The sequence below is a fragment of the Octopus bimaculoides genome, chromosome 16, assembly GCF_046866305.1.
Source record: "Octopus bimaculoides isolate indiv1 chromosome 16, ASM4686630v1, whole genome shotgun sequence".
Taxonomy (NCBI): Eukaryota; Metazoa; Mollusca; class Cephalopoda; order Octopoda; family Octopodidae; genus Octopus; species Octopus bimaculoides.
This window is the reverse complement of record NC_142943.1, coordinates 28048393-28066443: the sequence shown is the minus strand read 5'-3', so window position 1 is coordinate 28066443 and position 18051 is coordinate 28048393. Positions and strand designations below refer to the sequence as shown.

Genomic DNA, 18051 nt, shown 5'->3' with positions numbered 1-18051 from the left:
ATATATATATATATATATATATATATATATATATATATATATATATATATATATATATATATATATATATATATATATGATATGGATAATGTGTGTCTTTGCGTAGTTTCTGTCCTAACAGTGTAACATTAATTAACAAAAAAGCATATAAATATATCATAAGATTTTACATACAAATAATTTGAAGAAGATTAATCCGCAGCATCCTCTCTGCCTTCTAACTGGAAATGGCCGTCAAAGACAGAATATAACTAGCTGTTTAAAATTTTCCCCTTGATTAAAAGTAATCATCATATGAACATCATATCGATTTATTAATATTAGCTGGTATTGTACTCCTGAAACGAAGTGTTGTTTTCATTATTTCTTTTGTGGGCTTTTTTTAAGTGTTTCAGGATAAAAAGGTATTGACTTACAACTAAGTGTAGTATTCTGGTATCAGAACACTAAATAATAAATAAATGTAAAGGTACCCACATAATACATGTATGCATACATACATACATACATACATACATACATACATACATACATACATACATACACACAAAGACTGTCATACCGGCCATGACGAAGGGAAATAGCTCTGAAACTCGAGTCGCCTTTATATATATATATTTATATTTATATATTTATATATTTGATCCTTTATATTGAACACTCAATATTTCATCTACATTCAATACTTTATTTCATGGTGCCATCCATTTTTATTTTATTTTATATTATATATTGTATATTATATTATATATTGTATATTCCATATTCTATACCCCACATTAGTTCTGCAGGAATATAAATAAAACATAAAAAACAGACAGTGTTGGAACTCTTTTAAGCAAAATAATATATTCCTCTATACACAATCATACAAAAAAATCCACCTTTTTTTGTATTTATTTTTACTCGCATATATATATATATATATATATATATATATATATATATATATATATATATATATATATTTAAGTTTCAGCTTAGAGCTGCGGCCATGCTGATGCACCACCGTGTTGCTACACTGTTATTACAGGGAGCCTCTTACAATATGTGGCACTTGGTGAAGAATGGAGTTTGATTTAGCAACCCTCATTTGCACCTCCTGCCGCGAGGTAGGTTCATCTGGGACTCTCGATAGGAAGAGGTCCAGCTTTGATTTAAAAACTCCTACATCTACTTTGTGCAGATTCCTCAGGATCTTTGGGAGAATATTAAAAAGCTGTGGGCCCCTGAATCCCAAGCTGTTGCAGTAACTGGTCCTGAAGCGCGATGGCATTGCTGGGATCTTTGGCACTATGCAGTGTCGTCCCTTTCTGGCATTGGTGTAGCTTTCAATGCCAAAATTTGGCACAATTCCTTCCAGGATCTTCCAGATGTATATTACTGCATACCTCTCCCGCCTTCTCTCCAGGGAGTAGAGTCTTAGCTGTTTCAGCCTTTCCCAGTAGCTGAGCAGTTGCAAAGAGACAATCTTCTTTGTGAATCTCCTCTGGATTGCTTCAAGGTCTGCTGTTAATTTCAGACTGGTGGGTGACCACAGCTGTGAGCAGTAATCCAGGCGGCTGAGCACGAATGTCCTCCAGAGGATCATCATGGTTTCCTTATCTCTGGTTCTGAATGTTCTCAGGATCCATCCAGCCAATCGTCTGCACTTTGTTGCCATTCTGGTAATGTGCACTTGGAAAGAGGTATCATCACTCATGTCGATATCCAGGTCTCTCACTGATTTAGGCTCTGGGATTGAAATTCCCTGTGGACCAGTGTACTCTGTAAGTTTCATATTCAGTTTTGGACGTTGGTAGCGCAGGGCTTGGAATTTTTCAGCATTAAACTGCATATTATTGTCCTCAGCCCATCTGTAAACTGAGTCCAATTCCTGCTGCAGGTGTGCAACATCACTGGAGTTCTGTATTTTCTGCGAGACTTTTGTATCGTCTGCGTAGCTTGCAAGAGTGGCTATCCGGGCACTTGAAGGCATATCTGAGAGAGCGACTATAAAAAGCAATGGTCCCAAGACAGTGCCCTGTGGAACACCGCTAATTATTTGTGTTTTCATAGAGGTGGCTCCATTAGCCACTACTGCCTGGCTTCTATCTTTCAGAAAGTCATGTAACCACTCTCCAAGTTTTCCAGCTATGCCAAGATCACGCAGTTTGTGGCATATCACACCATGATCCACTTTGTCAAAAGCTTTCGCAAAATCAAGGTATATTACGTCCACATTTGAGTTGTTGAGTAACTGCCTCAACACCCAGTCGTAATGTTGTAAGAGCTGGGTCAGGCAGCTCCTACCTGGTCGAAAGCCATGTTGGGTATCACTCAGCAATTTATTTTCTTCAAGGAATGCGATTAGTTTTCCTCTGACTATCCTTTCCACGACTTTGCTGATGTGTGAAGTCAGAGAGATAGGCCTATAGTTTTTGGCATCTGCTCTGCTTCCCCCTTTATGGATTGGGCATATTATTCCCTCCTTCAGCTTGCTTGGCAGTCTTCCGTTTGCGAGAAAGCTCTGGAAGAGGATCTGGAGGGGTTTTGCCAGAGCATGCTTACACGATTTAAGGAGGATTGTTGGGAAACCATCAGGGCCAGCAGTTGAGTTTGTGTCCACTTCATGTATAGCTAGTAGTACATCTTCTTCGCTAATGTTGATGTATTCCATCGTAACTGCCTCACTGGTTATAGGGGAGGTAGCAAAGAAGTCCACTGGTTTGTTCACTTGTCTGTGCTCCAATGGAGTGGTGAAGACACTTTTGAATTGCTCATTCAGTACCTCACTGATCCTAGTTGGACTGTCTGTGAGGGAGCCATCCTTTTCGAAGAGGGGTCCAATCTTGCAGCGTACTGAGGCTGTTTCTTTTGCGTAACGAAAGAAGGCCTTTGGGTTTGACTTAATGTTTTTTATAACCCAGGCTTCTTTGTCTGCTCTCTCCTTCACATAGGATTGTTGCAGCCTTTTTTCGATCTCCATCAGTGTCGTTTTTAGGCGGGACCTTTGGCCATTCTTGGGATGGTGGTTGAGTCGATTTGCAACTTTTGTCCGTCGTCTCATGAGGATCTTCCTCTCCCTTGGAATCTTGTTCCTATATATATATATATATATATATATATATATATATATATATATATCAATATATTATAAATTAACTACCAACAAAAATAATTGGTAAGCTAACTTAAAAAATCATCACCAAAATAGCAGGAAAAAAACGACAGTGAAGGTATGCAGACTCTTCAAGAATCGATCCTTTTGGTTATATTAATAATAATAAAGGAGTTACGACGCAAAAACGTATACATTGAAAGGAACATATTTATCTTCTTCAATATATATTTCAGTATAAAGAATTTATTAAGAGGCTTAAATCAAAATTTCTTTACACATCATTCAGGAATAAATATAACATCAGAAAAAATACATTCCGTTTAAAAACACAAACCGTTCATGGCGAAAAAATTTCACAATTGTGTTTTTAAACGGAATGTATTTTTTCTGATGTCATATTTATTCCTGAATGATGTGTAAAGAAATTTTGATTTAAGCCTCTTAATGAATTCTTTATACTGAAATATATATTGAAGAAGATAAATATGTTCTTTTGAATTTATACGTTTTTGCGTCGTAACTCCTTTATTATTATATATATATATATATATATATATATATATATATATATATATATATATATATATATATATATATATACATACATATATATATATATATATATATATATATATATATATATATATATATATATATATATATATATATCATATACGTAAACACACACACGCACATATATTATATCTGTGCACACACACATCTCTCTCTCCGTCTATCTCTCTCTCTCTCTCTCTATCTATCTATCTATCTATCTATCTATCTATCTATCTATCTATCTATCTATCTATCTATCCAGCCAGCCAGCCAGTCAGCCACCTACCTACTTACCTACCTACCTACCTACCTACCTACCTACACACCTACTTCTCAATCCATATTTCATATAGGGTGACTCAAAACACGGGAAATGTTGAAAAATCCAACGAAAAAAGTTATTGACAAATGAAACAACTTTAGAATCTTAAGAATTTGTAATCCAAAGGATTAACGTCCTATACTACTTGTTTGTACACACACACACACACACACACACACACACACACACATACACACACACACACACACACACACGCACACACACACTTACATTTCGTTGACCCACGTGTGGAACAGCTAAAAAAATAGGCTTCATTATCGTTGAAGATTGAATCTGTTAAATGACGTTGGTATCGTACACTTATATTCACGACAATGAGTCTCTCGACAGTGTCTTACTCGACAGTGTCTTACTCGACAGTGTCTTACTCGACAGTGTCTTACTCGACAGTGTCTTACTCGACAGTGTCTTACTCGACAGTGTCTTACTCGACAGTGTCTTACTCGACAGTGTCTTACTCGACAGTGTCTTACTCGACAGTGTCTTACTCGACAGTGTCTTCTTACTCGACATTATGTATAGTTTTGATAGCTATTGCTGGTATGTTTAACCCATTAACTGCCAACGTTTTTATTCATATCTTTTGGCTTTGCCAGATCTTAGGAGTTAAAATATTATATGGTATTTAAATTTTTGTCATATGTGAATTATTTTGCAAATTATGATAAAATTTTTCGAAAAGTCCCAAATGGGGATCGCTGAAAAAAAAAAAAAAAGCATACTTAACCTTTTCTAATTAATTGCAACAATAAACATTTTAGTTTTTTTGAAACTATAGTATCAAATGCGAATGTGCATGAAACATCAATGAATGATATACATGGAAAATGCAAAAATAAAAAACAGCTAATATTGTCGTAGTTAAAAAATTGTGATTTATGACAAAATGTCCTCTAGAATTAGCCAGAGGTAATAGTGATAAACTCTAACTACTCAATATTGTTAAACACACCTCTGCAAATGCAATGATGTACATAAGCAATTCACTTTAAATACAATGAACAACTGGCAGTGAGATTGGTTTTAGCAAATCGCCAAATGGGGCTCATGGCAGACAAGGGGTTAAAATCGTCGGTTTCCCCTGAAAGCTGTCACCAATTGTTTTGACCATTTGATACTTGATTATGAGGCTGAGATTGAAATAACATAAAGCAAAGTATATTTGAAAAGTAACATCAGATGAAGAAAATATTAAAGAGTAAATATTAGAATAAAAAAAAATTATAAAGGTCAAAAATGAAATATTGAGAAATGAAATAAAAAAAATTGAAAATAGATATAATTTCAATCACGGAAATGAAAATGAGTTTTAAAATGATTTTAAAAAATTTCTGAAACATTAATTATCTAAAATTATAAATCAAATGTTAAAATTTGCAAAAGTGAATATTAAAAATTAAACTTTATAGTTATAGCTTAAAAAAAACATTTTAAGTTAAAAATCTAAAATTAAGAAAATCGAAAATAGAAGAAAAAAATTCAGACTAAAAAATATAAAAAATTGAAATCAAGAATAAAAGAATTAAAAACTTAAAAATCTAAAAGTTAAAATAAAAAAAAAGTTAAAAGTTGAAATATTGTATTAAAATTCAAAATTAGAAAATTCAGAAAGTTAAAATCTAGTGTTATGAGTAAACATGAAATAATAATTACTATCAAAGATGACAATAAAAAATAAAAATGAAGAAAATATAAATAAAAAATAACATTGAATGACAAGAGCTGGGAAAGGTTAAAAATATTGGAAAACGAATATTTAAAGGCGGCGAGTTGGCAGAAACGTTAGCACGCCTGGTGAAACGCTTAGAGGCATTTCGTCTGTCTTTACGTTCTGAGTTCAAATTCTGCCGAGGTCGATTTATCCTTTCGGGGTCGATAGATTAAGTATTAGTTGCGTACTGGGGTTGGTCTGATCGACTGGCCCCCCTCTCCCTCAAAATTTCGGGCCTTGTGCCTAGAGTAGAAAAGAATTTAATTATCCGTAGTCTGATATAATGAAACTTCCTTCTTCCGGAAGCGTCTCTGTTGTGGTCTCCAGAATTCCGGAAGGAGCTTCGTGAGACCACTGCAGAGACGCTTCCGGAAAAAATTCTGTAACCGCTGGAAAACCGATTATAGCAGTAACTCGATCAATTCCTAGCAATATCTGAAGAAGGACATTTTATATTCGGAAATATTATTATATCAGATTACGGATAATTAAATTATAACAGTTATTATAGTCCACTCAGCATTGTTGTGCCATTCTGGACACGTTATATTTTACAAACAATACACAATGTTTCAAGCGAACTACAATACTCTCCTAAAAGTGCATTAGAAAGAGAAAGTACATTAGCAGCGGACTCAACAGCAATATCAAAAGAACCTAAACACGACTGTTTCCAAAACACTTCAGTTCTGATTATGTCCGGAAAATCCTTCTCGTTTTCAGAACCAGGACGCGACAGGGTAGAAGTTGGGAACTTATACTCAATAATACCACCACTTAGTGTTAGTATGATGAAGAACGAAGTCAAAGACGGGTTAGTAAGATAAGAAAGAGGACAAAAAGGGACGTAAGTGAGGAAACGGACTTCAGCAAAACTTATCTAAAAAATACAGGGCAGAGCATATCTCCCTAGAATGCTAGGAATTCGTGGTTGTTCACATCCCAGAGGAATTCAGATGGATCTGCATCTTTTTTTAATTACATTTTGTGTTTATATAATATTCTTTTAATTATTTCATATAATTTCATATAATTTCCACAATTCACACTTACACTACAGTATATTAGATTTCTGCTCTTATTTTGCCTATTTGCATTTGTAAACATTTGCGTTGATATAATGACCACTATGTATAAAATGATATACACCCCAATGTTTGTGCTTGCATTTAGATACTGTGAAGTTTTTAATCAGTTATTTAGAATAAACTTTACTAACAACTGTTTCAAAGATTTTTGTTGTATAAGTACATACATAAACAGATGCATGTATTCATACATATTGAGAGATGAGGAACGGAAATATTACCATTAAGAAAGCCCCCTCTCAAATCTGGAACGAAAAGAGGAATCTCAACCTCAATGCATCGTGACTAAATGCAGTAAAGAGAGAATACTGTACCAGCATCAACAGTGAAACTTATGCAATTGATCAGGAAATTTTCACCACAGCTCTAGGTAAACCACATAATGATAAGGCGCCTGGCAGGGACTTAATAGTTGGAAACTGGCACGAGAGGATGACATTTTATAGGAAACCACTAATAAGTATATTGAAAAGTACTATGGAAGGTCAGATTGATAAACCAGATTGGCTTACCATAGTAACCAAGAATGAAACCACCGAGTTGCATGGAAATTGCTTGCTTAAATGTTATGCACAAACTGTACACAAGCTACCGCATTTGATTCCTCCAGGATCATTGAGTCCAGTCCAACAGCATATTAACTGATGAGCTGGCCGGTGGAAAGAAGGGAGTTTGAGAATGTGCTGAACAACTTCTGATAAGCAAAGATGTACTATCTGAGGTAAAAAAAAAAAGCCTTACAACAGTCTGGCTTGATTATAGGAAGGCATTTGACTCTATTCACCACTCATGGCTGCTGATGAGTTTACATTTGACAGGCGTGCCTGCTACCATAACTAGTACCATTGAGAGGGTCACAAAGACCTAGGCCACAATTCTTATACTTAAAACAGAGAGAGAGAGAGAGAGAGAGAGAGAGAGAGAGAGAGAGAGAGAGAGAGAGAGAGAGAGAGGAACGATCGTCTCCAATGCCATAAATATTTCAAAGGGAATATTCCAAGGGGAAACTCTGTACTTCTGTTCATTTTGGCGTTAAATCCATTATCGTTCCTGATACTAAAAGCAAAAGGCTACATTCTAGGGTTTGAAACTGCAAGAGATGTTAATGTAATCCATAATTTCTTTGTGAACAAACTCAAAATTTATACTAAAATTTTAACAATACCAAAAACTAACTGGAATTAATAACATTCTCAGCTGACAGGAATGGAATTTGACCAGAAGGAATGCTCTTACTTAATTGCTGAACGGGGAAAAACCAGCCCCCACCCCAGACACAAAACTTGTGTATCAATGGGTCTCACCATCTTTCCTGTCCTCACACAAAGAATGCTACAAGTATCTTGGCATTGATGAAAACATATTATACCAAGGTACTGTGAATAAAGATAGAGTGACCCAAGAATATTACACCAGACTAAAAAAAATACAAGACAATATTCCACAATGCATTTGCAGTGCCAGTGTTGATTCCAACATTGGGGATACTCGACTAGTCTGTGGAAGACATCTAATCCATAGACATTAAAACCCGCAAGGTTCTAACAACAGCTGGAAATCTCTACAAAACTAGTGATATCGATAGGCTCTACCTCAGAAGAGATACAGAGAAAGGGTTGACGTTATAGCCTTATCCTCAGTGTAAAAGTGGACAGTTGAATTTAGGAGGGGAAGAGAGAGTCTTGAAGATAGCTCAAGTTCTGGACGACCTGCAACTGTGACTACCAAGGAAAACATTGGTCGTGTTCACCACATGCTGATGGATGACAGGCGATTGACTGTAAATCAAACAGCTAATGCTGTTAGCATATCCCGTGGGAGTGTTGCGAATATTCTTCACAATGAGATTGGCATGACGAAGGTTTCTGGTGCCAGTATCGCTGTGACGATGACACCACATCTGCTGTTGATGGATTGTTTTTGACCAACAGGATGAAAGCTCCTTCCTGATGTGGGATCCAAGTACTGCAACACCAATGAAAGAAGTGCATGGAGCGCAAGGATAGGGGAGGGTGCGTGTTGAAAAATAAATCTCATTTGGTCACACTCCATGAAAGTATCTTGGTCAGCCTATGAACTTTTCAGGTGACCCTAGTATCATTGGTTTGTCCCATTATTTTGATAAAACAGTCGGTATTTTTTACAACATGTGTATGGAACATTGAATTATACAAACATACAAACATACAGACGTAGAAATATACGTACATGTATATATATATATATATATATATATATATATATATATATATATATATATATATATATATATATATATATATATATATATATATATATATATATATATGTATATATATATATATATATATATATATATATATATATATATACACATATATATAGATATACATATATACATACATATATATATATATATATACATGTATATACGTATATATATACATATATATATAGATATACATATAATATACATACATATCTATATATATATACATGTATATATATATATATATATATATATATATATATATATATATATATATATATATATACTAGCAGAGCCACCCGGCGTTGCCCAGGAATGAAATTGTTGCTTATTGGTACTTGGAAACTTTTACGATAATTAAAATGGGGATTAAATGAAAAAAATTCACACAGCGAATATACCACGTTATTGTTTCACTGTTATATACACAGATATACATTGACGCATGTCAGTCGAAAAGTGACTTTTGGTTTTACACTTTTGTATATGACATGTACATACTATTCATGTAAGTGCTTCTTCATATGCTATGTTTTCTGTCTTGCCATGTTTATCACTGAGAATGTAGAGGTTCTTTTCATCTCCAACTCTAGAACATCCAACATACAGCTGGCCATGTTAGAAGCAAGGTTGAAGGAGGTTAAGTCCCACCACCTTTAGAGATTGACCTTGTGCTTTGTTGATAGACATTGCAAAGCTAAGTTTGACCGGAAACTGCAGTCTCTTGAACTGAAAGGGGAGATCATTTGAAATGAGAGGTATCCTTGGAATGAAGACATTCTCACCCATCATGTTGCCTGTAATTATTGTTGCTTCCAACACATGGGGCATGGCTGTTTTAACAACCAACCTTGCTCCATTGCAGAGTCTGGTTTCTTAATAGCATTATGGGAGCACCTATTTTCACGATCAGAATGTGTGGTGGAAATCCTGGTGGCTGAAGTGAATTGAGGAACTCCACTGGGTAATGCGTTGCCTGTTGTTGATCAGAGACAGAGTTAATTTATCTGTATGAACATTCAGGTCCTTGAAGCTGAGTTAACAAATTTAAATTCAGCTTGTCTACAGAATCATTCCTTGGTGCCAGAATTGTTCTTTCACATAGCCACTTGTGACTTTTGTAGTTTGTGGCAATGTTTGGAAACACCTTGCTCTTTAGTTCTTCAAGGGAGGCAGTCATATTGCCACATGGGAGATGGTGCAGATTATCTTCTGGATCTTGTGAAAGTTTTCCATTTCCAATGTCAAGTAACTTGTTGGAGAACTGTGCGGCTAACGGGTCACCATGAATGTGAACCCTCATGTTGGTTGTCAGAGTAAGCTGCTTGACATGTTGCCAGATATATGAGGACTTGATGCAAGCTCTCAGCTCATCCGCCCTGGTTCCTCTGGGAACGACAGGCTGCGTTTGCCTGAAGTCACCAGCCATGAGGAGGGTGACACCACCCACGATCTTCTTATTGTTTCTGAAGTCTTGTAGTGTTCTATCAAGCGCTTCAAAGGCTGCCTTATGGGACATTGTTGCCTCATCCCAGACAGTGAGTTTGGCATCTGTAAGGAGTTTTGCTAACGCTGTATTCTTTGTTATGTTGCATAAAGGAGATACATTTTGGATGAGGTTCAGAGGCAGCTTGAATGTTGAATGGGCTGTTCTTCCACCTGTTAGGAGTGTGGCTGCAATTCAAGAGGATGCAACAGCCAGAGCAATCTTCTTCTTCTGTCTCACCTTGGCAAGGAGCAGGTTGATCAATAATGTATTTCCTGTGCCTCCAGGAGCATCTAAGAAGAAAACCCCACCAGTGTTATTGTCCACAGATGTAAAAACTTGCCAGCATACCTCCTTTTGATCCTATACCAGAATTGGTTCCTTTTCATTGACAACTGCTTGCAAACTTTCCATCTTGTATGATGTTTCCCTGATTAGCTCTTGTGCTAATCTGTGTTGAACATCTCTGACAGGAGGAGCTGGAAGACCATAGATTTCAAGTTTGTTTCCACCCAGTGGTTGAACATTGTCGTCTATTAATCTTAATGTCTCATTGAAGATGTCATCATTGAATGTGACATCACCGTCACACTGATATTGAATTCTTTGAAGAATGTCTTCAGAAAGCAGTATCGAAGGTACCAGAAAAAAACCCCTCAGCAACAGGGAAACACAAAACCGTACTTCTGTTAGTAAATGATGAAATTACTTACATCAGTAAATGTGAACTTGTTAGCGAATGAAAACGTAAACTTTTATTGAGAACAGTAACGATTGAAGTTAAAGTGATGTTGAATCGAAATTTGTCACTCAGTGAACGAAACAGCAACACAAAACCGTACTTCTGTTAGTAAATGATGAAATTACTTACATCAGTAAATGTGAGTAAACTTTTAGTGCGAACAGTAACGATTGAAGTTAAAGTGAAGAAAAAACTATGGCTACCGGAAGTTGACATTGAGGAACCTTTTTAAAGAAGTGAATCTTAAATATAAAGCAATATTATTTATTTTTAATTAAAAAAATCAAATGAAGAGCCTAAGATTTATCCGAGGTCAAATTATTCACACATCACAAGTATGGAAGCATTTGGTGAAGTCGATTTCACGTGAAAAGCGATTACACACACATCTCTGTTTTATATATAGTATAGATGTATATATATATATATATATATATATATATATATATATATATATATATATATATATATATATATATATATATATATATATATATGTATGTATTGACCGTTGACTGAACACTATTCAATTTTTTTTCTCCGTGTTTTTCTCCTTGTCTCCGTATTCTTTCTGTTGAAGAGCGTAGCTCGAAACGTCAAAGACTTTCCGTATTCCCGAGCGTCATACTAATATATACTTTTGTTATTTACACCACCTGTCCTCGTCTGTTGTTATTTTTTGTATATTCTCCCATATATATATATATATATATGTATATGTATATGTATATGTATATGTATATGTATATGTATATATATATATATATATATATATATATATATATATATATATATATATATATATATAGCGGCGTACGTACACTTTGGTCTCTTATATGTAAGTATATATTTATCTAAATCTTGTTCGACTCTATTCTTTCATTCTTTTCTTCTTTCTATCAGCCCTTTCACGCTTGCTTCGTTCATTCCACCCTTCGTTCCTTCGTTCCCCCTGTCTCACATTTCATTGCTTTCTCTTTATGTTCACTTTTCTTCCTCTTTTCACTTCAATATGTCCCTATCATTTTTCTCGCCCCTCCTTATTTCTTCTGTCCCTCTGCTTCTACACCTCTCTCTTCTCTCCCCACGTAATCGGTATTTGGTCAAGCCTGACCTTTCTTTCTTGGTTAGGCCGCTGCCTATGCAACATCTATAATCTTCCCTGTGCCTGTGAAATTTTGTATCCCTGCCGTAAGGCTTTACTTCCACACACACCAGATTAATTTTATTTCATCCTTAGTCGAAGGAACCTGTTGCTATGTCCTGTTATTTGTATTTGTGTAACCTTCTCCGTTTTTTCCCGTCCTTTTTTTCGTATACATTCGCTGGTTTCTTCCAAGGAATCTAATGCTCTTAGCTTAGTTTTTCCTTGGGGCTGGCCAGATTGGAGCAATCTCGAGTATAACCAGCCGAAATTGAAAAGATAATCTGGAACTCGACTGACGAAAAGAAAACTCCGAATGACCCGTCCTTGCTTTCTATGTATCGTCTATCTGGACATTTTGTTGTTCCTTTCTTGTATCACCTAACTGTCTGGATGTTTTGCATTCTTGTCCTATTTTGTATTATATATATATATATATATATATATATATATATATATATATATATATATATATATATATATATATATATGCGCATGTGCTTGTGTCTGTGTGTATGTGTGTGTGTGTGTGTGTGTGTGTACGTGCGCGCGCGAGTGTGTTTGTGCTTGGAGGGGCACGACATAATGATTAGAGTGTTTGCGCTCAGGATGGCTGACCCTTTGAAATACAGGTACAACAGAAATAGGGAGAAAGAGTGAGAGAAAGTTGTAGTGAAAGAGTACAGAAGAGTCCACCACCACCCTCTGCCGGAGCCTCGTGGAACTTTAGGCGTTTTCGATCAATAAACACTTACAACCCCCGGTCTGGGAATCGAAACTGCGATCTTACGGGCGCGAGTCCGCTGCCCTAATCACTGGGCTATTGCGCCTGCACTGTAAATGAGTAACCCCGAGACGGAACAACCTTCCAATCAAAGGGAATGTTGGCCAGCTCACTTAGTCAGTGAGATGGCATCATTCAAAAGCTAAAACAATGTGGAGTGTATTGTGACCAGCGATGTATAACAACATCTAATAGTCTGGTCGATTCTGTGATATGCATACATACATACATACATACATACATACATACATACATACATACATACATACATACATAATACATATGTATATATATATATATATATATATATATATATATATATATATATATATATATATATATATATATATGTATATATATATATATATATATATATATATATATATATATATATATATATATATATATATATATGTATGTATATATATATATATATATATATATATATATATATATATATATATATATATATATGTATGTATGTATGTATGTATCATTTAATGATATACCATCATAAGTGAGTTGTACGTCAATATGTATGTATGCATACATACATACATACATACATACATACATACATACATACATAATACATATGTATATATATATATATATATATATATATATATGTATATATATATATATATATATATATATATATATATATATATATATATATATATATATATATATATATATATATATGTATGTATGTATGTATGTATCATTTAATGATATACCATCATGAGTGAGTTGTACGTCAATATGTTAATACATTTAAACGCAGATCATATTCATAATTAATATAAAGAATTCAGGCCATCTGATATTGATAAATCCATGAAAAGTTCATAAAATGATTTTCCTTCACAAAGAAGATAGAGTCAAATTAATAACATCACGTTTTTGACAGCCATCCTTACTCCTGAAAGCAGAGAGGATGTTACAGAAGAAGTGTCCTCAAGTTATATGTATGTAAAAGTTGTATTATATATTTAATATATTATGTTTTAAGTTGTTTAGAAATTTAGCCATCACGAGTGAGACCACGCAAGAACACACATATGGCTGTGATGCATGTGCGTGGTCTACCCTTATCAGACGGGTAGTTATGATCATGAGTATATTGGGTTTTGTATATTTTACTCCAGTGTCACCTTGGTGGCGTGCACTGCCGCCTCAATCAATAATAATAACAACAACAATAATTCTAGGATGGAATAAACAGACTGATGTTCATCCTTTCTTGCCAGTATAAAGGCCAATTTAGCTAGAGTCCTTCTGCGATTCATCCACTGATGCAGTATCGCCTGATTAAATGAATCAATGATGATGATGAACCGGATGCCCATGGATAATACGGACTATAGTGTACTAATCTCAAGGATACGGAGTCCGATGTTTAAATCATGTGATTTGTGGAAACGCGTGTAGCGGTATATTAACTATATATAAATTCCACCCTTGAATTTCATCATTATTATATTTATCCTACAATATATCAGCATTCAGTATCATTAGACGGTAGCCTTATTTATGCATGAATAAATATATGTTTGGATGCATTCCATTTGGGAGGTTTTTACTCAGATTTTATTTTCCTGAATATAGATGAATATATAGTGTCTATTTTATTGGATTGCTAATGCTTAGAGAATGTTTTGTGTTACATTGTTTCGCTGTGATTCTTTACAATATGTGTTGTGTAAAATGTAAATATTTTATTGGCCGGTGATTATATAGGGAATGTTTTGCATACATAGAATGGAACTATTTGAACTGTTAATATCTTGCGTACAATGTGGGCCGAGTTTAACTGGATTATCTTTTGGACTGAGAATATCGTTGATATGGCTCTTACGATTTTACGTATTTATTTTATTATATCTTGTACTTCAGTTATTATTGATATCGTTTTCAAATTCATACCTGATTCCTGTTCATTTTAAATTCATGGATCGTGAATATTGACAGTTTCCACATCTCTCACCAGAAATGTTTTTGCAAAAAGTAATTGCAATATCAAACTGAGTACAAATATTATTGTTTCATTCTTTGATAAATTTATTCTTGTACGGTTTTCTTTGATATCTTCGTCTGTCATTTCCCCGATTGTGGTCTGGTGGTTATTAGGTATCGTCTTTGATATTTTATCCTTTCCTATCCGTTCTTGTCTGCAAATGATGATACATGATCCAGTGGACATAGGTTCCTTTCTAGGAACATAATTGGGCTTGGCAAGGAATGGATCACCAGAAAGAATGTGGTCAACTCTCTCATTATATCTTTATGGTGATGTAGTGGTGGTCATCGTCGTATTTGTTATCGATTTATGCATAGAACACTTCTCTTTCTTATTCATTTCATCTTTATTGTTTGTAAATTAATGTTAAACGTGAATATGAAATATAGAATATTTTACAAAATAAACTTTCGTTGCAGTTCTCTTCTACATCTCATTGACATTTGGAAATGGACGTGAGTATATTTATATCAATATATACAGTATGAAAATTATGAAAATCATTACAGAAAAATTTGATTTATAAGTCCAGTTTAGGAAAATATTTTCTTTCTCAAACTAAATTAGTTGAAAAGAAAATTTATAATTTTTAGTTCAATGCGAAACAGCCGTATAATGGTAAATTCCCATCTTAACATAATTTCCATTGGTTATAATTCAGTTTTCGCCAGTTCGTTAGCATTTTGTGAATTTTGACTAAGTGCTGACATTGGGACAAACTTTACAACAGACAACCGTTAAACATTATAAAACATAACATATGAATCATTTAAATAATAGAATTAATTAAACAACTTTAAAAACTTATTCGCAGTCATTTTCATTAAACAGATAATATATCCCAAGATGCTTTGTACCTACACTATGGTAGTAACAACTTTATCACTTCTTCCTGGTTAAAATATCAATATTGATCGTCAAACATTTAATATTCTATTTCTTTATTATTATCTATTTTCATAATCTTTCACTTTCGTCTTTCTCTTTTGGTTATTTAATTTGCCTGGCTTTGTTACAGTTGAATATCTGAAGTATTTTTTGAAAGTAGAAAACGCTCTTCTCAAGGACAGTAAAACATTGATGACACTTGACGTGGATGCCTTCAACTGTTCAGAGAGGTGTTTTGAAACTTCGGTGTGTAAATCCTTTGTGAGCAGAACGATGAGTCCACGATGCATTTTATACGAAGATGACTCAACAGAGAAGATACTAATAAAAGCAACTAATACCCATTTTTATCAGTTGAGAAGATCTGTGCCGACCAAGTTTAGAGACGGTAAACAAATTTGAATCTACTGTGTTTATTTCATTCCTTGACTTGTATTCTATGTTTTAGTCGAAAGATAGACAATACTGTCGGTATTTCAAAAGTGTATGCGATTTCTCATGTCAATGTAGAATGGTGTCTGAAGATAAAAAATTGTTTATAGAGTTTTCGTTCCAGAGAGTGATGGTTCTAATAAAGGTTCGACTGATGCGTTTAGCACAGAATTTCGGATTCAGACACAAGATTACCAAGGGGAAAAGAGAAAAGGCAACATTTTGTCAAAAGGTTGTGTTTATTCAATGAAAGAGAACGTTTTTTGTAACGTGACTGTCAGAGAATCTTCTCAATATCTTTGATGATGGAAATAATGCATGTCTGGTGCGTAATATCTAAGTTGTGTGTAGATGACATTAGTCTGTGAGGAAGAAGAAAAGGCATCTTACAATATATGAGGATATGATACGAGTTTTACTTAAATTGCGTACAATAATTACAGAAGAAGATTAACTGAATGTGTGAAACACGGATTTAATTTTTTTCACATATTAAACGAAGAAATTTGGAAAGAAATTGGGTAACTCATCCACAAACGCATGAAAATCCTCAACCTGGATCAAATCACAATTGCTCACAATCCTGATCACCACTCTTTGTTTGTTTGTCTATTCATTATTTTCTTTATCCACATATTTTCAGTTTCATTCATTTTCAATTTCTTGTATAGTACTTTATCTTTGCAATCTTTCATCCTACTTAAGCCTGACCTTCCTACTTCTAATAATAGCAGTTCTGTGGCATTTTTTTACACATCATGCTATGTTGTTTTCTTCTGCTCCAATGCTTTGTTCGCATCCAATAAATCCTCTTCACCTCTCTTTTTCTTGCTACATACAGTCTGTCTGTCAGTTTTTGGGTGGAGTGACCCATATCTAGTTAGCAACTTCCTTGTCTTTCTGTCTAAGCTGTTAAGTTCGATTAGCCCTGCTCCATATCTAAGGAGTGCGATTACCCCTGCGCCATATCTAAGGAGTGAAACCGCCCAGATGTTGATAGCTTCGATCTTATTCTGTTCATTTAATTTCGACTTAAGGATCAGTCTCAGTCTGCGTAAGTACTCCACCTTAAATTTTTCTGTCATTTCTTTCTCCATCAATTTATCCATTTCCAAAATCCCCAAGTACTTATAACCCGTCTCTTCTATCTGCTTCATAACCTCCTCCGACGGTATTTTTAACCCGTCCATACATTTGATTTTGCCTCTCTTCAAGACTAACACACCACACTTTCGCTGTCCGAACTCCATTCTGATATCAGCACTAAAGGTATACACCGTATCAACGAGGGAACTGACTTGGGCTTCATCTTTACCATAAAGTTTGAGGTCATCCATAAATAACAAATGGTTGACTTTTTGTGGGCGACTTTTGAACACATACCCAACCTTTGCTTTCCTCAGAATCAGTGTTAGTGGTATCAAGCATAGTACAAAGATCAGTGGGGACAGGCAGTCTCCCTGGAAGATGCCCCTCCTAATTTCTACTATCCCTAAACTTCTTC

The 18051-nt window shown here is 34.7% G+C and overlaps 2 protein-coding genes across 3 annotated transcripts in view; one reads left to right on the top strand and one right to left on the bottom strand.

The window, feature by feature from the left end:
- Positions 1 to 271, bottom strand: part of LOC149132323 (uncharacterized) — a 30450-nt gene extending 30179 nt beyond the window's left edge. The window contains exon 1 of the mRNA XM_089364274.1: positions 175 to 271. Coding sequence (XP_089220400.1) covers positions 175 to 205 — 31 coding nt within the window. The 5' untranslated portion in view covers positions 206 to 271. The remainder of the gene's footprint in view (positions 1 to 174) is intronic.
- The window catches only part of LOC106868906 (uncharacterized), a 72452-nt gene that overhangs the window by 47722 nt on the left and 6679 nt on the right, over positions 1 to 18051 (top strand). The window contains exons 1-3 of one of the 2 annotated variants that reach the window (XM_014914366.3): positions 13964 to 14175; positions 15647 to 15682; positions 16246 to 16503. In XM_014914366.3, the coding sequence (XP_014769852.1) occupies positions 14145 to 14175; positions 15647 to 15682; positions 16246 to 16503 (325 nt within the window). In that variant the 5' untranslated portion in view covers positions 13964 to 14144. Of the gene's footprint in view, positions 1 to 13963; positions 14176 to 15646; positions 15683 to 16245; positions 16504 to 18051 lie in introns of those variants that run through there. The other variant, XM_089364276.1, reaches the window with a different exon arrangement.